The sequence below is a fragment of the Amblyomma maculatum genome, chromosome 1 (assembly GCF_055883805.1).
Source record: "Amblyomma maculatum isolate TAMU_Amacu chromosome 1, ASM5588380v1, whole genome shotgun sequence".
Taxonomy (NCBI): Eukaryota; Metazoa; Arthropoda; class Arachnida; order Ixodida; family Ixodidae; genus Amblyomma; species Amblyomma maculatum.
This window is the reverse complement of record NC_139344.1, coordinates 319,959,197-319,983,311: the sequence shown is the minus strand read 5'-3', so window position 1 is coordinate 319,983,311 and position 24,115 is coordinate 319,959,197. Positions and strand designations below refer to the sequence as shown.

Below are 24,115 nucleotides of genomic sequence, written 5' to 3'. Positions count from 1 at the left end.
AGTGTCAAACTGGAGAAATTTCACTAAACATTACGTTGATGTCAGCTCTTGTGAAGGGCTCGTCTTCTGATTTGGCAGCGTTTTTTGTATCGGAGGACACAGTTGTGCCTGCGATGTCTGCTGAGTTCATCCCGGATGTATGATCTAGAAACTGTGCGACTATTTTGACGTCATAGTTGAACCTACTGCAATCACCTGCGCAAAAAAGAGAGTCTTGGTTTCCCGTTGCATTGTTTCAGTGACTAGAAGCCACACCTCGCCGTGAGCAGTGAACTATTAGAAAAAGTAAGCCGTGTTACCTTGTGGCATGAAACTCGCCCATTTTGAGGAAGGTTTGCCAATTTATGTGCCTACACTAAGTACCCGTACTCATGAAGAGAAGGCACACCCCAGTGTAGAGCCTCCTCGAGTTCAGGGGCCGTATCCAGCGACTGTTCCGTTCGGGAACTGGTTCCTTTCGCTGCTCCTAATTGGTTGCTGCGTCACGTCCGGCGCGACCCCCAAAACTTCCGGAGGCGGCTCCACGCTTTTCGCCTACGTCACGGGACGGAGCCACCGCTCCGTAAGGAACCGTTTTGCCGGCCGGCGCAGGAACCGCGACAAGTTGGGTCGCTTCGAGAGGAAACCGCTCCTGCGTTCGCTGTGGCGCCTCATAGCCGTAGTCGAGCGATGGCGCGCGCCGCGCCGCAGCTGCTCAAGCACGACCGTGATATCTTATTATTTTTTTTGGGGGGGGGGGGGGCAGCGTTTTGCAGTTTTAGTAAACTGACACAGTAAAAAAAAAAAAATTGAGACGACGCTTTTTACATGTCTGAGGAGGCTTTGCGGCAACACTGGCTAAGACTGGTGCCGATCGCGAAGGGAAGTGGGGACGAAGGGGTAGGCCGAGCTGCCATCAGAAGCGAAGGTGGTCTACGCGCTTCGATGGATACTTTGCGATCGGGAGCTCTCGGTCAGCAGCAGTACGACCATTTGAATCCGGCAGTCGTAGAGACAAATAATTTGCGGCCATAACGGTGCGGGCCGGGTTTCTGCACCTTTCTGCATCAGCGGAAGCGGAGCAGACGGTGGCTGTCTGGATCGAGTGCGGTCGGATTCCCTGTGTCATCGGCTTTGTCCTACATTGACAGCTATTCACGGAAAGTTTGCACACAGTCAGGACGCTTAAGCAGCCGATAAGGCTACGGGCCCTGCTATATAGGCAGGCGCGGACGTGCCGGCACGGTGACGATATCAAGCAGCTCGTTCGTACTCGCAACGGCGGCAGCAACTCCTTGGTCATAGAGCTAGCGTGATTCGGACTGCATACTACGGGCGTTGTAGACCTCGTTCTTAAGATATTTGCCATTCTGTGATAAAGACAGAACTTACAAAAATTTCACAGTGAGCGAGAAAGCAGACGAAGCCACTGCGCGTGCGACACCATCTAGCGGCGAAAAAGGTACTCATGAGCCAAGAAAATTGCTCGGCAGTTGTTAACAGGAAATTTCCAAGAATATTTCAGTCTATTATTCACTAGTTTGCATTACTATGTACTTATTAGATTTATTTTGTGCTTAACACCATTTCGGTACAAGTATTTGGTACCAGAAAAAGCCACATGCTCGGGGTGGACACGCCTACGATCTTTCGCCATTGCTGATTGACCGCTGTCTTTCCGTCCTCCCCGAAAGGTGGCGCCCGCTGTCTTGCTGACGTCAAATTGACGTCATCTTGAAAGAGAACGGTTTTTGAAAGGAACCTCCGCTGGATGCGGCCCCAGGCCATGGTTAACCTCTGTCCACAACTGAGCGCTGAATTTTGACTGGTCTACTTTCCAAGCATGTGTCCGTTTTTGACTTTTCCCGGGACCAGCCGCCAGCGATTCCAACTTCTCGTGTTCATCATGCGATTGGTACTGGATGCACTCGCCCGATCAGACAGAAGCCTTATCGTGTGTCACCAACCAAACCCCAGCTGATCAATGAACAAGTTCGTGACATGCTTCAACGCGGCGTCATTCAGGAATCTTCAAGTCCTTGGGCGGGTCCTGTTATCCTGGTTAAAAAGAAAGATAATACATGACAATTCTGTGTTAATTATTTTCAGCTTAATGCTGTGACAAAAAAAAGATGCGCATCCTCTTCCGCACATCGACTCTCTTCACGCTTCATACTTCTCCTTGGTTAATTTGAGATCTGGCTACTGAGATAACAATGCACCTAGCCGACAAAGAAAAGAGAGCATTTGTGACACCCGAAGGTGTATATGTGTTTAACGTAATGCTATATAGATAGTGCAATGCACCTGACACATTTGAACATTTCATGGACACCATTCTGTGCAGATTAAAGTGGCAAATTTGTTTATGCTATCTGGATGATGTTGTGATATTTGGCAAGACATTTCGCGAGTATAACAGCCACCTCGCCATCGTTCTTGATTGCATTGAAAGAGCTGGGCTCATACTCAACTCGAAGAAATGCCATTCTGGCTAAAGTCAGACACTTTTCCTTGCCCACTTGGTTGATAATGATGGTGTTCGGCTGGATCTCCAGAAGATTAGGGCTGTAACTAGCTTCACAGCACTGAGATCAGTGAAGGAACTTCAGAGTTTTTAGGACTATGTTCTTATTTTTGCCGTTTTATCCCCAGGTTTGCTGACATCGCCTATCCTTTTACATGCCTTTTGCACAAGGGTACAGCATTCAGCTGGACTGCTGACTGTGACTCTGCCTTCCGTCATCTGAAATTTCTTCTGACGTCTGGCCCTATGCTGTGCCACTTCTGCCCTCCTGCTCCAATTGAAGTTCACACCGATGCTAGTGGTGTCGGCATTGACGCAGTGCTAATACAGCGCCACATGTGATGCTCAGCATGTAATAGTTTATGCCAGTCATTCGCTGAGCAGTTGGGAACGCAAATACACAGTGACTGAATAAGATTGCCTTGCAGTTGTTTTTGCTGTGCAGTGATTTCATTCCTATCTGTTCGAAATTATTTTATTATCGTCACCGACCATGATTCACTGTGTTGGCTTGTAAATCTTCATGATTCCTGCGGCCATTTCATGTAACATGCTTTGCGCCTCCAAGAGTTCTATTTCATTGTGATGTACAAAAGCGACCATCAATATGTCGACGCTGACTGCCTTTCGCACTTACCACTCCTGACTACTGGTTGCGACGGCAAAAGCTTTGAAGTCTACATTGCGCCTTTATCACCACTGTTTCCTGACCTTCACCACTTCCGGAATGAACAGTGCAAAGACATGACTTTGGGAGCGCTCATTGAAGTTGCTCGTAATTCACCGGATACCCGTTCTTGTGTTTTGCGATGCCTTACTTTACAAGCGGAATTTCATTCCCAAAGGTGGCATTTTCTTTTTGTCTTTCCGAATACCTGTTCTTGAAACGATGCACGATAATGCCACTTCTGGCCACTTAGGTTTTGCTCGGACTCTTCACAGGACACAGCAAAGAATTTACTGGCCAAAAATATGTCAAGCCATTCAACGCTATGTAGCCAGTTGTGTGCAGTGTCAGCGTTACAAACTCCCTACATCACGCCTGTCAGGGCCGCTGCAACTTGTTGCACCTCTGACCACACCTTTCGAGCAAGTGAGCATCGACCTCTTGGGCCCTTTTCTATGGTCTCAAACAGTAACCGATGGATTATTGTGTGTGTCGACCACCTCACCCGTTGCTGTTAGACAGCTGCAATACCGTCAGCCACTGCTTCCGAGGTGTCCATATTTTTTCTGCGGTATGCGTTCTTCAACTAGGTCCACCTCGAGTTCTAATCAGTGACAGTGGACGGCAGTTTACTGCCGATGTTATAAAAAACTTCTTCACCTCTGTGCATGTGATTTCTGTCATTTCAACGCCGTACCATCCCTAAACGAACGGCCTCGTTGAACGCACCAACCGCACTCTCACCACTATGCTGGCAATGTATGTCGATTCCCACCATAAGAACTGGGTGACATCCTCCCTTTTATCACATATGCATATAATACCGTGCAACATGAGACTACTGGCTATAGTCCATTCTACCTTCTCTAAACTCGCATTCCCTGAAGCTGTCTGGATGCGCTCCTACCTTTCACCTCCCACAACGAACCCTTCTATCGCCGCTACTCTCTGTCGAGCTGAAAAAGCTTGCCACCTTGCTTGTCTCTGCATTACTGACACACAGGCTCGCTCAAAGGAGGGGTACGACAACCGATGCCCGCGTGTCTGCTATGCATCTGGTGATTTAGTATGGCTGTAGACGCCACTGAGCAAGCGTGGGTTATCCCAGAAGGTCCTGTGGCTTTATACTGGCTCTTTTGTTATCTTGGAGCGTCTAAGTGACTTGAACTACCTCATCGCGCTGCACTCAAAGCAGACGATGCTCACGGAAGACGCAAGTCGTTCATGACGCTCGGCTCAAAACGTTTCATCCCAGACATCCTTTCTAACTTGCCCTGGGGGCTTCATCTGCGAGGGGGGAAGTGTTACCTGCTAATGTTCAGATGCAAAGAGGAGAGGAGGAAAAAGAGGTGGAAGAAAAAAGGAAGAAGCGGAAGCTGGTGAGCCTTGGGCTCTCGGTTTCCCCAACTGAGAATAAACGCCTTGTTACGTACTACGTACCAATATGTACAATGTAACAATATGTTTGTGGCTGCAGCAGAATGATGAGAAGTTTTGTGTGTGCTGGAAGATATTTGCCAGGAATACTTGAACACTGTGTGAAGACAGTCTATGCTGTTCTTACTGTGGTAGAAAATTGGCTTCAGCATTAACAAATAATTCATTTGGGGCAGGTTCAACTTCTTAAAGAACCATTTTGTGATGCAGTCGGAATCTATAGTAGCCTGCTCAGTTTACTAGTACCTTTGAAGCTGAAGGTTTTTATGTATCGTGTCAGCCAAGGCCAAGAGTACTTTCTTGGGAAACAAAAAAGAAAAAAAAAAGTAAAAAAAAATTACGCAAAAAAGTCAAATCTGCGAGAGTGTTCATAAGGAGGTTAAAAGTGGGTTGCTTTGAATGCTATGGACGAAAAGGCAGTGATGAGGCTTGTAAAAATGCAAATCAAGGAAATGCTTTAAATGATACTGAATACTTATTTTGCCTTCCTTGATTGCTTTAATGTGGCCTTGAAATCCTAAAATTTTTCATGAATTTTATGTTATATATTTTGATTTCCATGAAAGCTGTTTTGGGATATCTCGGCTTAGCTGAGAGTTACTCACTTGAAGTGGCTGAGGATTTATTGAAAAGGCTGTGGCGCAGATGTCATAGGTGCCACTGCAGAAGGAGGCATTGCTGCTAGTGCTATCTTCTCATTTTGCACTAGGCAATTCATCTTGGTTGTCAAGAAAGAAAATATACTAGTCTTGTGCAGTGCTATTAGTGCAGCTTTATAGCAATGCTTCTTTTGCTGCTTCCCAAAGCAAATGGGCATCCATGTGTACCGTTAAGCAGTCTAGGCATGCTAGTGCTCTTTCTACTTCTGTTGTTTCACTTGTTTCTTCTTCGCCACCTTTTTCATGATCCTCTTTTTTCTCATTTCACTTTCTGTTTCCTGTCGCGAGGACGTTTGTTCTTCTGTACATGTTTTTATTTACTGTCGCTGTCTTTGTTGTGCAAGTATTTCATCTATTTCTCACCGTAGGCTAGATCCGGATGTTGTCTTCTTTCAAGAGGTGATTCCTGAGATTGAAGCTGAAATAAGGAACCAGTTCCCGCAGTACCTGTATATACCTGGTGACTCTCAAGGTTATTTTGTCGCCACACTCTTGAAGAAGGACACTGTTAGGTGCAACAGCTTTAGTGTTGCCGAGTTTAATTCTTCCAAGATGGAGCGACACATTGTGCTTGCTCAGGTGAGTGTTCTGAGCTGGTGTTTTGAAGCGAAAGCTTCACTATGCCATGCATCAGCCAAGGTCAACCTGTCTGGCCGCCTGACCTTCACAAAGGGGTTGTGTTTTGACCCTGACATATTTAGGTATAAATGTCCACCACTTCATAGTGTCCACCCTAAAGTATACTGCACCTTCCAAATTAAAGAAAAAATATTTAAAAAATTGCGGACTGAAAAGGCAATGTTACAGGGACTATTGTGGCTACTCTCAAAGGGAAGCTTGAGCGTCCCCCAAATTCAAATTATCAAGCCATGCATAACCATGCTTCACATACCTTTAGCTCTTATCACTAGGTTCAGAACAAGCTGAAACATCTACAATTTTTCTTCTAGCTTTTTACGTGCGACAGAAAAGGGGGAAAGTGATGGCAGAGGGAGAGATGAGGATGTAATTAATGTTGTCCTCTTGTTGACAGCTTGGTCTAGAGGAAGCACATGCATGTTTTTTATGCACTGTTGGAATGATGAACATCCGAATTTTATACACAAAGGTGTCTGTGTTCTGTGCAATGTCAGTGCATGTTAAAGGGCAGCAGGCAGTCTACATTAAACCAAAGCCTCCCCTGATACAGCTTCTCTCACAGTCCATTTGTGGCTTTGTTACATTGAACATTGTATTTTATTTCTTTTTTTACATTTGAAGTTATGCTTTAAAGCTATGCCAAATTATCAGACCTCTTCTTTCTCAAACCATGCCAGCAGAAGAGATGGAGAAATGAGATAGTACGAGCAAATAGAAATTCAGAGCTCTAGAAAGTTTCATTGCATGAGTGGGGTGTTTAGTAACATTAAAATAGAAACTGCGCTGTGGCCTCAAAATTTGTTTGTTGCAAACTACGGTTCATGCTATGCTACTATTATTTTCCTTAATTCAGAGATATCATTATGCTGAATGAAAAGCTGTTGACTCTCCCACTTTCCCTTTCTGTGTGCCGTGAAGCACGAGTGCTTGTGAGAACAACCTTCTCAGTTGGTGTGAGTACAAGGAGGCAACCAGATGCCAGGTGATCCTTACTTGGAACTGCAAACTGATGACTGTAGATTTACCACAACCCCTGATGAGTATGCGCACTGTTAGTGCCTCACACAAGTGGTGGATTTTATTGACATGTCCACTAGTGCTGCAAAGTTACCTCCTGTTCACTACGTTCCCATGGAAGGGTAACCTGTCAAACTGTTTGGTATTCATCAGTATGGCTGCATGTGCTTAACAGATTTAGTTGGCTGCAGGTGTTTGCATCTTAAAAGATGTGCATGGGAAGCAGCTGCCTCCCAAGCCATTAGGCATTGTTGGAATGCTGCTGGCTTTGAGCTCATAGAGCATTTATGACACTGTTAAAACATTTTGGTTACAACACATTACCCTTTGACTGCTCAGGTCGCTAGTGAAGCGAGCTGTATGCTTCTGTGTGGACTGTACATGATATAATTGCATTGCTTAAGACACAAATGTAATTTAAATGTATAGACAGAGATGTCGTGTGGGAAGTGTAATATAGCAGTGATTTTCTTGCGTGCACTTCTGGCTTTATGCCAGTAGGGATGCCAAACAGTTTTTCTTGCCGTCATCTGGATGCAGCTCCAGCTTAGCCCCCCTTTTTGACTTGACCATCTAGAGCCATGTGCAGCCTAAGAGTAAAGCAGCAGATGCCTCTCAAATGAGGTGCCCAACCATTGGAGTCAATCTGGTGCCATGGCATTATAGTTTAACTGCCTTGCACTTGGTAGCAGGTGCAAGGCAGTTGACTGAGACATGATGGTAATAGTTTGGACTCGTTGTTTGGAGGGCCTCCTCTGAGAGAGGCATTTATGGCTTCACTCCTGGGTTGTATCTGACAGTATAACACATCACTCTTTTACTCTGTACAGCTCTGCTCAAGTTTAATTATTCTAAGTATTTGTTCCATAACCTTAAGGAATTGTGGAATGCATTGACCATTTACAAGAGCAAAGTAATTTATTTGTGACAACAGATCTTTCATGGTGAAGTTATAAACCTTCATTTCAGCACAACCTTCGCTATGCTATTAGGTGTTACAAAGGCTATCCACAGTTGTGCTTGTTTTAGTGAACCTTGAGTGACCATAATTATTTGGTGCATGTGGATTGCTGACGTTAGAAATTTCAATTTGACATCGTGTTCTTCCTGTGTGTGCTTGAGACTGAACATGAAAGAGTCGATCCACTGAAACATAACAGCTTGTGCTGATAAGACTACCAGCCGACGGCACAGTTGGCTCAGACTTACTGCTCACCTTAGCATCATGAGGAGGTTGTTATGGACAGCTGGATGACATCCAGGTGCTACAGAGACTACATTAGTGTGAATGGCAAATATAGTACTTGCTATTCTCTACGAGTGTATGATGCCATGAACTTTGGCGTACAAGCTTTGTGTTCTGGCTAGCTCGCTTTCTAGTCACTAACAGATAGTCACAAAGAAAAACAGACCTCAACACCATTGTGGCAACATTGTGACATATTACTATTTACTAAGGGACTCAAACCAAATTATGTTGCCTCCCAGTCTACTGTAGTCAGACATTCAAAAATACCTTTTAGTGCTTAGAATTTTTACTGAGAGCGTCACAGGTGATTTAGAGTGTCATCCTATTTGGTGCTTCTTTAGTTATTAGCATACTGTGTTGCACAAGTTATGACATCCTGTGAATTTGATATTGCTGTTTAATAACGATGAAAGCCTTTTGTCAGCACAGTTTTTAAATTCTGGGCAGTTGTGCGGATGGAGGCTGAAATTAATCGAGGTTCAAACAATGAGCTTTTTGGCCCATAGTTTCTGTAGCTGAAAGCTGTCTTTATTTTTCCATGCCTTCCTTGTTCCTTCTTTTTTGTGATTTGCTATGATACATAGTCTTCACTTGCTTGTCTCTTGCTCAGACAACCTTCAACAACAAGGATGTTGTCCTTCTCAACACTCATCTTGAAAGCATGGGCTATTCTTCGGAAGTGAGGAAGGTGCAGCTTCGGAGGTGTTTCCGCCAATGCAAGAAGGAAGGCTCAGAGAAAACTGTGATCTTTGGAGGGGACCTCAACCTGAGAGACCATGAAGTGAGTGGTGCTTGACTCTGTTTTGGGCCCTTTATTAAGTTGTGAGATTGTCCATAGACTGTGGTTACCTAAGGTATGAATTATGTCCTTTAGGCAGGTGTGGGTCTTTGTGGTTTCATCCTTCGGGGCCTTTTGTCTTACCAGCAATAGTGTGCTTGACAATTTGTGAAAAAATTTTGGTTACATTCCAATGCACAAAATCTCAAGAGGAGTATGGTTTGAGCATTTCATTTATGTTTAAGAGAGCTTTGTGTCACCCCTGTAATTTGTACCTAATTTATAATTACTGTAGTTCTCATCTGGGTAGGGTGATTTGACTCCGCGCATTTTCAGCCCCCCTTCTACTTGAGCAAGTGCTGTCAGATAATGTCACTGATACTTGCAGTCATACAGACATACCAAGCTGTGAAGTTAGTTAAATAGTGCCTACTGCCACAAGGTGAACCCCCCCTTTTTTTTTTTTTTTGCTGCAGAATGGAAGGTTATGACTGATGAGGCATACATCAGCACATGCTAAAAGTGCAGCTCTGATCTAACGAGCTACTATACTGCACTTAAAGGGCAGATGCCAAGGTTAGACAGGAATGACAGCAAAAATCGTTTCTCTTGGTGTTCCTAGTCACAGTGCCAACCAACTGGAGCTGCTTCACCAATTGGTTGGTTCAGCACTTGCCCTTGCATGGCCTGAATTGAGCAACGGTCATGTCACATGATGGCATCATATTCTCCAGGTGTAGGAAGAAAGCAGCAGCCTGAGAGGGGGGAATTTCTGACCACATACAGCTCTCCCAGTAAAGCATGGACAGCCCAATAGAAACCGTTTCAAGGACCCTTTTAACTCTGGCTCTCTTTCGTCCGCTGACCAGAAATTTTTGCTCTGTAACAGTATAATCATTTTAAACGAACTAGTACAGTGAAAAAAAAAATCAGATTAGAGATGCATTTGCACATGCTCGAATGAGATCTTAGCAAGTAGAAAACTTCTGTGAATGAGCTTGCTTGAGTCAGAAGACAGCAAGAATTCATTCAGGAAAGCATTCAGAGCATATTGAAATGAGTTCCTGGGTGGCTTTATTTTTGTTGTGCCTTTACCTTCTCTTGAATGCTTCGGGTCGTTTCTGCATTGTGATTGTGAGCTGATGCCATTGTGAAGAGGTTGGTACACCGCTCACTTGATATTACCAGGCATAACCCCATGTAAGTAAAACATACCCCTCTCACCCTTCCAGTAACTATCCATGATATTTTTCATAGCATGGCAGCTCAACACCAGTGAGTTAACTGCAGATCCAATTAGCCAGCAGTTGGTTGGAATACAGTAGCGGCCCAATTTTTCGCACTCCAATGGTTTGGACTTGTGCAATATTTCTGGCTGCTTTTGGGAACCATTATGCACACCATGGGAACACATATATATTCATGACTGATATTTCACATTCTGAACAGTTCGAAAGTATGATTTTTCAAAAAAAAAAAAAGAAAAAGAAATAGAGCCAGCAATACTATGGAGGTTATTTTGAACGCTCGTTTTCTCAGCTCGATACAAACTTAAATGGGCATTGCTGTCATAACCAGCTGATTTTTCTCAGCCATGAAAGGGTATAAAGTTTTCTTGGATACAAATGGAGGCATTCAGACATACTAGTTTCTCTATTTGTTCATCGTTGCCACTTGAGGCACTTGCCATAACAGTATGCTTTTTGTTGTCATCAAGAGGGCCAGTTTTCTCCAGTCCAGTTTTCTATGCGCTTGTGCACAGATTGTAATCTGTGCACGATAGCATAGAATATTGGACAGATGCAGCTTCCGCTGTGGCTTTGATGATGCCTGCGCTCGTTCTGCTCACTTTCTCCCCACGTCATCTCGCAGTCTTCACAACCGTCGTTACTTATGGGAACAGAATATTACTGCATCACGAGGTGCTTGCATTCGTTCACAGCATGACTTGCAGCTGCATCATACTGTCTCATGAAGAGAAGCGGTGTGGACATGATGAAAGCATGGCTATGGCTGAGCCATAAAGAGTTATAGCATAATGCGATCAGCTTCCGCGGAGCGTTACTATGCAAGTGCAAATTGTCTCGAGGGAACTGCATGCTTCCCAGCGGCGTGCACACCTGCCCTGGTGGGACCAGTCCGCTCGTGCACACTGGCCATGCACAGAAGCAGCTCTCGGTAGCGGATCTTTCCCCGTATTGTATAGTCTTACAAACAAAACATGAGGAATGGTAAAGTTTACGATCTTTTAAGGTGGGTTTTTGCAGAAAGTGATTTTAATTTTAGCTCGCAGATTTTTCTTACTGTTTGGTTATTTGGACCATTTCCTGGGTCCCACTGAGTCCGAAAAGTCAGCCGGCTACTCTACTGGTGAACCTTCCAGTCAACAACTAGCCTGTTACTCTGGAGCGACATTGCAAGAACAGCACCAGTATTACCTTATTAGAACAGTTTTGCACGATGAATAATTGTTCACGCAAGACAGTCCTCAGATAGCAAAGCAGCACCTTGTAGGCTTTGAGGGCAGTGAAGGGTGTGCCTCTTGCCTCTTCTCGTTTTCCCTTTTTCTATCTCTTTTCCCAAGTGCAAGGTAACCAACTGTAATACTGATCTGATTAAACTCCCTGCCTTCTATCTTTATATCTCTCTCTCTCTTTACACAGTGAACGGCATTGTCAAACTGCCTTTACATTGAATGGCCACTAAGCAGCTTATTGGAAAATTGAGACGGTAGAATTTGCAGTTGTTAGTAAAATTAGTTTGTTAGCCACTTCTCAGAGTAAATAGAATAATAAAAAAGAAACAGTGCAAAAGTCACTGGCTTGCAGCTTCATAATGGCTGGAAAGAATGGTTTTTCATCAGAAGGTTCCAATACTTTCTGCCATTTGTTTCTTATATTAAAGTGTACAAAAACAAGGAATCTCAAGAAGCAGTGCAGTTCATATTGTAAATCTCCCGCTGGCAATTTGAACGGAAGAATCGGAACGATTTACTTTTTTACTGATTCCTGCAATTAAAAATGCTGAAACGTTAGTTACACTCTCAGAAAAACTACACCTTACTTTCCAGACTACTGCATGCACTTAACTAAGAGCTGCACCTTTTTTTGCCTGACTTTGGTGGGTGTGGCCCTTCCATGAATAGAGCGTTTTTAGTTCAATTTTCCAACTAGTAAGGGAAAACTGCTTATGATATCTTACAATCATGTACTATTATATGTTGTGCCTAATTGCAGACCTCGATAGTTTTCCGGTTCACACGCCCAAAATCATGGGCAGTAAAAAATCTCCCATAGATTCTTTTCTTCTAGTTAATATGTTCCCAGATGATACAATTTCGCAGGTATTATGTTCAAAATTTCGACAAATTATGGTTGCATAAAATGTTTGGCGATCAAGCGTACATATGCTAACACACCAGGGGGCCGAACCAAGCAGCCCGGGGCATCAAAAACGATAACAGCCGTGCTCACCCATTGCAGTTGCTGTCCTACAGTGCTTAAGTGCAAAGGGGGCGAAGCATTGCAAAAAGGCAGTGAACCAACATACAAAGGGCCTATTGCCACGGAGACAGAACTTCATGAGGACATATATATAGTGGCTCCTTTTGAGGGCCTTGATGGCCTAAGGGTGAACTATTTGAGAACTACAACTGTACGCTAGCATATGAGCGAGCCGAGTCTGGAGAATGCAGCATAAAGAGCAAAAGCATGGCAACTGTCAGCTATTGTATGGCTTCACCACAGTGCCACTTCTCAGCAGGTTGTTGGCTTGGTGAGAGTATTTCCCAATGCTCAGAGCTGTTGGTGCTTGGCAGGGCAACATATTTTATCTGTGTTTGTGGACGTTGCTGTCCAGTCATTCCCACATTATGCGGTGTCTCTACATTGTAGTGGGCGGTTGGTCACTGCTTTGATTTACAGGGTGTGCTTTAGAAGTAATGCTTCCCTTTTGGTTTTTTCTTTGGACACTATTTACTAGAAACTTAAGTTTTGCACAATGGGCCACCACATATCTCCTGGAAAGCTGTGACATCCTATTGTAAACTCTGCTCATTTCTGTGGCCCTTGGACTAGCATGAAACAGATGCATGCATACCCTATTCTGGATGGTTCTCTTCTGACGAAACTGCTACTATCATAGGATGAATAACACTCTGATCCTTAAATTTGTATTTGTGGAATTTGTATTTGGAGTCCTTCAGTGGGATGAAAATTAGAATACAAAGGTGCCTAATCAGGACTGTAGGGGGCATGAACAAACAGTCTAGCTAAATTTGTCATTTGCATCTTTTGTTCCCACGTTGGCTTGATAGCATGTAGGCAGGTTGCGGTGAAAAAAAAAGAAAAACATACTGTGGATAGGTTTCTCCATTTTCTGAGGCTTTCATACTCCTAACCCACCACCCAGCTGTGCTCCTATTGATTGCAGAGTTTCTTTGCGTACTCTCATACGAAGTAAGTGATAGTGCCTAGAATAACATGCCTATCTGCGCTGACTACGCCCATGCCAGGAAAATAGTTCGCCACATGTCCTAAGTAGACATGAGCATCTTTCATTCTGAAAACTGAAGTACCGTGACTGGCAATATATCGCACTTGTTTTCGTGCTACCCATCATTGAGACCTCAAGAAGTAAGAGTAATGCAAAGTCTGGCTGCCATGCCTAGTTTTTCTTCTCCATCCATGTCTAAATGTTTGTGAAAATTATAGCCAGAGGGTTCAATAACTCATTGCCTGACTGCCCTGAGCGTAATTTTCAATGCCTAGCATATTTTTTTATACTGCTGCTTGTATTTGTCCGAACCCTCATTGAAGGTTCAAGAAGTATGGCTAATGCAGTGCAAGAAGTATGGCTAATGCAGTGAAGAGTCATGTGTTCGCAGATGCAGCTTCCACTACATTGCGGGCTATGCATGAAATGGAGTGTTACACAACATACAGATGTTTGTGAATGTAATGCACAGTTTGGATTCTACCTCGAAGAATTCAAGCGCAGCTCATTGTTTACAATGTACATCTGACACTGATATTGTTATTGTGTACTGGTGTGATGGTACCATCCATGTGGTGACGGCAAAGATACACACATATGTTAGAGGCATTACATTATCACGCCCATATTCACGAACACGCCTTGACTCGGCACTCCAGTAGAGAAAATTGCTGCTCCTCCATTCCAGGGTCAATTCGGATTCCTGAACGTTCCTCTGTGTTTCCTCTGACAACGTCTTCTCGAGAAACATTCCTTCACATAAAGAAGTACAAATGGCATATAGGGACTAGACTAAGGCCAAAATTTGACCCAAGAACAGCATGCTAAGTGTGTAACACGCTCATTTTTAGATGTCGAGTCATCTAGACAACCTTCGCAAGCAACCTCGGCGTTTACAGACTAGTAAAACCTGTTTTGCTGGCTCCATGAAAAAGGCGGCTGTGAAAAATGGCTGAAAACACTTCTACATCGGACAACAGTCACTGCTGGTGATGTAAGTTTACGTGGAACATAACGCAGGCTTTGAGAAATGGTGTGAATACTTCGGTTTATTCAGGTTTGGTGTGAAATCTCTCTTGCGCTCGTTCTTTGACTTTGGAGGGCTCGGGGGAGAGCAGTGAAAACAGGCACGCAGCACGTTGCAATGCACACGCACTGAATTCGACTCTTCAGAAGCAAATGACACTTGTGATTTCAAACAAGTTGGGAGATTTAATTGAAAATGTGCTTGAAAAGCCAAGCCCTTCGCCGACCACGTATATCTCCCCATAGAATGAGTAAATCAACGTGCTTCCTCAGCAGTGTTGCACGTCTGAAGACGTATGTACCCTCGGGCAACGGGCAAGCTATCATGCGTGGGGCTCAGCACAGATGTCCGCACAGCTCAGCTGTGTCTCGGTGCCCTTAGCTTACTGCATGCAACATGCCGCCCTCCACAAGTTTGTCACCACCTGCGGAAGCCACCGCGCAGGGTGAGCTCACCATTAGCCATGAAATGCGCGTATCAACTCTGCACTCGGTAAACTTTGAAACATTGTTCAGTTGTCTGGTGACGACTTGAAATGCGCCCGTGTCACAGAAGCATAATGCGATGATCAACTACAATTCTTGTGTTGACGGCTGATCACGATTATCCATGCTTGGCTTCAGTGGCAGGGACGACAAAAGGCTAGGCACAGCCCCACCCGTAAAGCCATAATTACTGTCACTCAGCCGATGATTTAGAGAAAAGTTTAGTGCATCCTCAGGTATCCACCTTCTTAAAAAGCTTTGGTATACTGATAGAATGAAGTCCTCACAGCAGGCGAACGATGTGACGTCCGACATGTTTAAAAGTGGAGTAGCGGTCGAGTAGCGCCCAAAGTAGCGTTGTTGCTGACTCGAGATTTCTCCTTTTGTGGAAGAGTGATTCGATTGGAGGTTAGTTTCTGAAACGAAAAACAGGTCTGGAGGGCCGCCTTAAGTCAAGGAGAATTTATATGTCTTTTTCTTAAGAGCAAGAGCTGTGCAAATGCAAAGAGCCAGAAATCTTCCAGAAACCCAAGTGCCCTCCTGTTTTTGGTTTTTATTGAAGAATAAATAGAAAGGCAATGAGATTAAGGCTGAGCTGGCCTATAGTTACATTTGCTTGCGAAGGGTGGCCACGTCGTCATTCGCAATTGTGACAACATGCATTTGAATAGAGCAGCAAGGAAATTTTAATCCAATTTCCTTGGTAATAACAGTGTCTCTTTAATGTTGTTGCACAACGACAGCTCCTGCCTATTTTTTTTCGTTCTCAGTTAAAGTCAGTTCTGTGACTTTCTGATATAGTCACTTCCACATGGCTTGGTCTTGTTTGTTTGCAAAACTGTAATAATTATTTTTACTTATATCTAAAAGCAGCTACCAGCTGATTGCTCATGTTATAAAACCTCCTACTTAGAAAAACAAACAGACAAACAAACTGGTCAGTCACTAATGTGGTTCATTTAATACATGGGCTGTGCACAACAGAAGAAAAAGACATTCAGAGCCTTTTCAAGTGTTTAATGTGAACCAAAGCCGTTTGTCTAAGGTTCGCATCATAACGGCATGTTTTGAGATCTCTTGGAAATATTTCTTACCTCAATCACTGTTACAACGAAACCTGTTTTCTTGTTTGCAAATATTTTGAGCATTTAAACTTTATATATTTTAGGTGACACGAAGCAAAACTTTTCTGCAAACTTTTGAATTTGCGCTTGAAAATTGCCATTTAGCTCTGCTGATTGAAAAGGCACCGAGAGTAAACTGAAGTTGGTGTGCATTGCTTGACAACCACATTTTAATTACCTATGAGGTCACGGCTACTGAAAGGGGAGCTATCATAAGACAAAAGCCAAAAAAATAAACAATTGCAGGTCAGACCTCCACAGGCAGTTTTTCACAAACGAATTTAAAGGTTGGTGGCCAATCTACATTTCTACTCATTTCCAAATGTCAATTGCAGAGTCATTGTTCTCTTTCTATATGCAATTTTCTCAGCAGTCAGTGCATTGCTTGGTGCTGAACAAATGTTAGCATCACCAAAAAGACTGGACCATCAATTTTTGCTTCGAGCAACAACAGCAAAAAGTTGGAGGTATCTTCAATGTATATATATTTGTTGAGGAGCTACAGCATGGTGCAACTGTTTGGGGTTGGCTGGGTTGTAAGTGTCTGACCGTCCGGGGTTTTTTTTTTGATGGCTGACGCACTTGCATTAATAAATCTGCAAAGAGCAGAGGAACTTTTCTTTCGACTGAAATGTCTCCCTCCCCCCCTCCGTCCCTCTCTCTCTAGGTTGATGCATGTGGCGGTGTACCAGCTGGCATGGAGGATCTGTGGGAGGTGTGTGGTTCAGATCCAGACTTGTGCTACACTTGGGACATGACGCGCAATGACAACCTCGACTTTGGTGGAAGGAACAATGCACGCTTGCGGTTCGACCGTGTCTACATTCGGCATTCACAGCCAGCAACATTTGTGCCTGCTTCTTTCCAACTAATTGGACAGAAGAGACTGCAAGTCGAGCTGTGCTTCCCTAGTGACCACTGGGGTCTTGCCATCCAGTTCAGGTGTTTGTGACACTTGCTATTATGCCTACTATGATTCTAATTTAATGGAATGCACACAGTTTGCACCATAAATATGAAAGCTGATTATGTGATATGTTTTTAGCTTTCTGCTGCATTCTGTAGCTTCATCTGTTTAATTTCTTTTTCTACTCTTTCAGGGATGATTATGATGCTACTGGTAGATGAGTAGCTGAGTTGTGCAAACTTGACCTTGAGCACTGAACTTTTATGGTAGGGAGAAGTTATTTTTGTGCACTCTTTTTGTTGTTTTGTTTTTCATGCTTTATTTCTATGGCACGATACAGTGGCTGCCTTGTTTAAATTAGCAGTTGGATTCCACAATGAAGTAGACACTAGTTTTCAGGCTGCTTATTAGTTTTTTTATTTGCCTGTTTTGCTGGCAGTGATGTGCAGGGCTATATGAAGAACAGATGTGATGAAGATATGCCACAATTCACTTCAAGTGATTTATTATACAGTAAAAGCTCATTAATTTGAATTTCTAGGAACCGTAAGTTATGTCCAAATTATTGAGAGGACAAAAATAAAACAATAAATGCACAACTTTTATCAACATACCTTTATTGAATAAAGTAATCAAGGATGTTCGTCTGCTTTCCTGCAGAAACCCGTGTGGATACTATTTTTCTAAGTCCTTCCAGGTGCTCAGCAGCTCGCATGCTGTCTGCAGGGCAGTCATCTTCATAGTTGTCTAGCGACACTTCGATCACTGTATCATCACAGCGCTCAGGCACAACGAAGCCACTATGTCTAAAACAGTGGTGATGACATGCGCAGGCGTATTTTTCCAAACCTATACGAGAATGTTGATCACGCTCAAAAGATTCACATTCGCTTAAAAGAGCCAAGTCATTGGCGTCGTAGCACTTCGGCCGTTCGCCGGCATTGCCATCGGCAGAGAGTGCGGTGGCACTGGCGCAAAACAGAAAAGCACCAATAATCAAGATCGATAAATGACACCACTAAATCCAATGGTCCTCGATAAAACAGCCAGCAAGGATGCAGTGCATTGAGAGCAACAAAATGAAAAATGGCGCTGCCAATAACGGCGACACGTGAAGAACAAGAAAAGCGCCCATCTAGCCACAAGTCGAGTAAATTTTGATTAATTGATGCTCATGGCGATACCGCGTTTGGGTATCACTATGTGCCGCATTTACCTTATTTCTGTTTTCACCTTATTTTTATTTTGAAGTCCCGGTAGCTACCCGAAGTTGTCCGAATTATCTGGCTTGCAGTCAAATCCTTCCGAGTTAACAAGAGTTTCGTCTCATAGACTCCTTTAGATTACTGTGGGGACCAGGCATGAAGGTTCGAATTATCAGATATTCCAAATTGAGGGGAGTCTAATTAATGAGCTTTCACTTAGCACTGTTCTTATTTTCTTATTCCCAGACTGTTGGTCCTAGGCTCTGCATGCTGCAATTTAGGAGAAAACACATGACCACCACATTTCTTGTGAGCTATGGCACGGTGATGCATTCACTTCTCTATCAGTAGTGAGCACTTGTGGCCCCTGGTGATTCTGTGACTTGTAGCTGGTGAAAAGCTGTAGTGAGTGCATTGCAGTGTCCGCAGATATAACAAGTGGATCAAACGTGTTTTCAGTCAGTCATCGCTATTTCAGGGGCACATGTGACTTGGGTTAGTTCTGTGTACACTGATCTTTTATACTACAGCTTGTGTAAACCATAAAAAGAATTTTAGGTGTAAAATAGTGCAGTAATACATGGTTTAAATCTTGTTTACGTTATCCACTTGTGTAAGTCCTGAGGTGTTGCATACCTTTATCAGCACACAAAGCAGCCTGAAAATTTAGTGTCTACTTTTTTGTTAATGAGTAGACAGTATAATATGTATGATAATAAGTTGTAACTTTCCAGCTAATTTGCTGAACATTTTCTTGCAGTGAAATGTCTTTTATTAAGGTGTATCTTATGCACGAGAGCAGTTATATTTTTCAGGTAGACTGACCAGAGGGCAGTCCCCCAGTATGATTTTATACAAATATACTGCATAAGATCTTTGCATTTTTCTTCTTTGATATAACCTGCATATGCCTTGTTCACAGATGCTTGAGTGCAAATGTTGGCATTAATTAAATAGCTTCTACCACTCTAATTTCTTGTATTCTCTTACTCTTTTTTAGAATATGTTTGAAGTTTGTCAAGCATTACAGGTGTTTTTATTTTCAGCCATCTTTGAAGCAGTAGCAAAGGTAGTTTAAAGTCACCATTTAATGTGGCACTTAATTCGGTTAGTTAAGGGTGCCTTGCCTTTTTATGAACATCTGAGTTCTACTAGTTCTCAAAATTATTTTGGCAGGGTTGCTGTGTGGATGTTTGGAATCGGCAGGGTTCATTTCTGTGCTACTGACGAGACTAGTGTGTTGTAGCAGCCTCCAACAAAATGTAGCAACAGCTCCTGATGACGATTGGGTATGTAGTAATCTTCTCTGGAAATGCAGGTGGTAAATATAACATGAGGGGTGTTTTGCTATTATCTGCTCACCTAGTGTGACATCACCCTTTTGCGCTTGATAGGTTGGCTGACACTCTCCTTTTTTTTTTTCATAATCGTTTTTTCAAAGGTTCTGCTAAAGGAATTCAGGATCATACAGCAATCGTGGGAACGCTGCTTTATAGTGCACCAAAATATTAGTGTGCTCATTGGACCTGCTGGCACGATGGTTGCTAATGGATGGTGCAGAGTGAAGCACCTTCATTGCAGGGTGTCTTGATATGTGCATACTCCAGTGGTAAACAAGTGTCACTTTCGGTTGTTGGGTCCATAGGTAGTGCAAATATCGTAGCAGTGTCCTAAACGACATCACCAAAATCGCAAAGTATCAGTTGAATGTCATTCTATTTTTGTGCTTGCACGCACTCAAGTTCAACCCTTACTAAAAGGTGCCATAAAACACAACACAACATATTTCTTTGTAAAGCAATGATTAAAGTTAGGCCCATTGAACAAAGCTTGCAGACATGACTAAGACAACTGCCTAAAACCCTGTAGTAATGAAATGTTCGTGAGTCAGGTTCTCGTTTTTAACACATCCTCCATATTCACATTTTTATTTGATTTCCTTGTTGGGCTTTTTTTAAAAGCACAGGGAAGGGCTCAAAACATAACTGCTACACAGCTTGTTTCAAAATGCTCTTTTTGGCCTTTCCAACCAATGGTACAGCCATTCTGTAAATTTATTCATATTAATTGTGATGTTATGGTATCCATGGAATGAACATGTTGAAGTCTAGAAGTGATAGCCTTAAAGGTGTCCTGCGGGACTGAGTTATTGTATTTGGGTTGTGCAAGACATCCAGAGAAAAGACTACCAGAGCACAGCATTGTATGCCCAAGTTCATCGGCTGTTTATTCAAAAACTAGTTTACAGCACAAAGAAGGACTGAAGGTAAAATTTATAATGGATAATGTTTAACGTGCCAAGGAAACTCGGGCTGCGATAATAGTATACACATGCTGTAGGCCAGTGGTATACCAAAGATGCGCTTAAGCATTGGGGTGTCTTGTGCTTTGAGATTTTGATATGTCACTGGTGATTGAAGCAAAGAAAGTGAAAACAAGTTCTGGTCAGACACTTTTACTTTTTGGACTTTGCATTGAAGCTCTTTGCTTTTTATGATGGTGGAGATCTTTAAAATTTTCAGAGACCACAGCAGAATCTGCACTGGAGAAATGTGTAAGCCTAAGCGTTGCTGTGTTGTCTGCGAGATGTGTCAGCGAGATTCCACAAGTGACAGATACGCCTTTCCTTTCCTGTAAACCAGTTATAGAACACCGGTGAACTTTGATGCAATCAACAAGGGCCGCGCAATGTACTGTATGCAGCAGTAACGCTCAGGCTTTCACATTTCTGCACTGAGACATGTGACCGGAAACAGAACCGAAACCGGAAGCTGGCTGGTGGCCATCTTGGCTCTCAAATTCACACTTAGTTGGCTCTAATTAATTACTTAAGTAACCCACATCAACCATTTTGTCACTTGCACACCTTTCCTTGACACTCTATCCAATGGTACCATTATTTTTCTGATATACCAATTAAGTTCCTCTTTTGCAGCTCCGGTAAGGTCATGTCCAATCAAAACCCGCCTACATAGCCATACAATACTTACGCATTAATAAGGAACTTAGTTTGAGCAACACTAGTTTTCAACATGCAATCCAGTATGACAGGGTTTATCTTCGTATTGTCATGAAGAGTAGGCTACTTAATATTGGAGTGAGAGCTCTATTACACCAGGTTTCACCAAGGTCATCAAGTGGGACAATTTGAACTGGAAGCCAGGAACTTTCAGTTTGGTTGAAAGTCAAGTAGACCACTTAACAATGCGTTGACCCCAACGACTTTGGATTTGACCTTGAGCCTGGCATGATGCTTTGAAATTGTATGCCTTGTACGTCATTACTCATGTGACCATGTGTGTAGTTACTTATGGGTCATAGGCATCACAGGGATGTATAAACAGGAGCAAAGCTGCCGTTCGCATTTAGTTTCGCCATGGAGGAGAGCCCAGAGAGACTGTGGGTGACTACTCTGTGGCGTAGATACACAGCTCTCACGCTGTATCTAAGTTTTGTTAAACCTTTATAATTTTTAGTACAGCGGGAAGTGGAAGTTGACATATTGATGGGGCTAAGTTGTGGGAAAATGCAGGCCTGATGTTGAAAAATGAGAGTGTGGGCCCTTTTATTCGAAATAGTTGTTGCTGTCATTTCTGACTGCTCTTATTTCAATGAAGATAGTATTATATAATATCCATTTTGCTTTTATCATCCTCAAGTAATTGAATCGAACAGATTCTTTCTGTTTTAAATTAATGTGCCTGATGCGTACGCTCATTCAATGCTTAATGGGCGTTTTTGATGCTACATTATAGCTTTATTTATTTTGTGCAATCATAGCATGTGTTAATTAAAATCTGCAGAAAAAACAAAAGGTCGAAATAATGAATTTGTTGTCCAGAAATCTCACTGAAGAAGTTATCAGCAAAATCAATCTGTTCTTCTTCAAGCCCTGATATTTTGAAAGTGGCCTTGTACTAGTTTTGTGTTTTCTTTTCATACTACGTCGGCAGTTCTTAACCCAGGGGTTCTACAAGCTGCTTTCGTGGGCCTGGCAAGCTTGTGCTGGACCCCCCTTTTATTGTTCTTGTTCTCGATTTAGAGGCATAAGCAAGATTGATATGTAGGCATGCATATATCATAAAGCTAATTGCAAAATTCATGAAAATTTACAAAAGAACAGAAAGAGAAAAATCCAAGTTGGGTCCACGCACAGGCAACATTGCCTGATTGTAGCAGTTGGGCCAAGGGGGTGTGAGGTCCTTGTCTCAAGTTGTTTGCAGTTGGGGTTTGTTGATGCAAAAAAGTTTGAAAACCCCTGTACTACGCGATTACAGCAGTCAACAATATGTATTTTAATATCCAAGGCTTTTTCTTTTTGTCTTCTTGGTGTTTTCTTGCCTTGGAAGCATTATCAGACTGTCTTTTAGTTTTGCCTGTGCTATGTACGAGTTAGAATCAAGAATAAAGTTGATTTCCTTAATGGTTTTAAAATGTCGAAGGCAATCACAGTTATTGATTTTGTTTGTTTTTGAAATACAAAATATGTTTGTCTACCTTGAGAAGATAACTGCTGTTGCAGCAGGCAACCTTGTGTGATAACAGATGTGGCATTGGCCTGCTCACGACAATACTTTCACAAGGAGTAGAAGCTCACGTTGCCAGCAAGATGTTCTTCATTATCTTTGTATCCTATGTGCCTATGCCAAAGAGTGGGCCTCTAGTTCTCCTGGAGCACATTACTATATTATTTCCTTATCCACCTAAAAATCAAAACCTTCCTGTCCCTCCCTGAGCCCACATCTGCATTCTCAAGCCTGTCTGTTAAAATTAAAAGAGCATGATGCAGAGAACGCAAGTCTGTTTTACAAAGTAAATCTGCCAGCACAATAAACAAACTAGCAGAAAACTGTGAAATTGTGGCACAGAGAGTCCACGCATGTGCAACAAACAGACTACCTTCTAGGAATAACAAAAAATGGAACTGAAACAATAAAAGAAGAATGAGCATTGTATGCACTTCAGGCTAGTATAATTTTCTCTTAGCCTTCTGCCTACATGGGCATTCATATGCTCGTGGGAAGAAGAAACAAAGACACAACAGCATGGTGTATGACGCAACAATGATGATTGCATATGCATTCTACTGCTCACACTGGCATAGTGTGGTGTTGCGTCGCAGTGCCTTATGGCTGAAGGTGCCTATCTAGCTCCTCTCTCTTCCTGGGTGTCTTAAGGGGGAGCAAATCACGGTGCGCAACTGAGCCTGCTGGAGAAATCGGTACAATGATCAAAAACATTGCTAAGGTGGCACCATCTAGAGTCAAGCCGGTAACAGCCGCCATACTAGTATACACAAACACACAGAGTACATTCCAAATATGAAGTGGGTCTCACAAAATGGTACTTCGGAACTTGTGCATACTTTATTTTATTAAAGGTGTAGTAACTCATACCATTCACCCAATAGCAGCCATGTGGCTACAAAGGCAAGCTATACTCGTAGTTTGAGAACAATTCGTCCTGGTCCAGGGTTCAAACCTGAAACCAATGTAGATGTACCTTGGTAGCAAAGGCTCCATAGAAGCCCAGATGTTCAAAATATGGCAACACATGGGCACTTCAATGCCCCCTGAAAACTAAGAGGGAATTGAATTTTGTGACGTTAAATGATGTTAGACCTACGTATAATATCGGCGCGAATTATAAGGTAGCTGTTTTATGGATCTACTCTGCCATATTTACTAGGCCTCCCTTTTTACGGCAGCCTTTCAGTCAGTGCTTTCCAACTTTTGTCATTCAGTTGTGCTTGAAATTGTGCTGTTTAAATGCAGTTGACAATCAAACCTGGCAATTAGAAGATGGCACAGGAAGGGAACAAACCAGCACTTTTTCGAAAGGGACAGGCACAGCCTACTTAATACATATTTTGCACAGATACTTTGTCGTAGAACAAAGCAACATATTACCCGTAAAGCACT

At 42.9% G+C, this 24,115-nt stretch overlaps 1 protein-coding gene across 2 annotated transcripts in view; it reads left to right on the top strand.

Moving 5' to 3' along the window:
* Positions 1–22,628, top strand: part of LOC146207245 (tyrosyl-DNA phosphodiesterase 2-like) — a 32,546-nt gene extending 9,918 nt beyond the window's left edge. Inside the window, exons 4-6 of one of the 2 annotated variants that reach the window (XM_084577799.1) lie at positions 5,638–5,848; positions 8,785–8,955; positions 16,750–22,628. In XM_084577799.1, coding sequence (XP_084433925.1) covers positions 5,638–5,848; positions 8,785–8,955; positions 16,750–17,034 — 667 coding nt within the window. In that variant the 3' untranslated portion in view covers positions 17,035–22,628. Of the gene's footprint in view, positions 1–5,637; positions 5,849–8,784; positions 8,956–14,297; positions 14,440–16,749 lie in introns of those variants that run through there. The other variant, XM_084577832.1, reaches the window with a different exon arrangement.
* Positions 22,629–24,115: the final 1,487 nt, after the last annotated feature.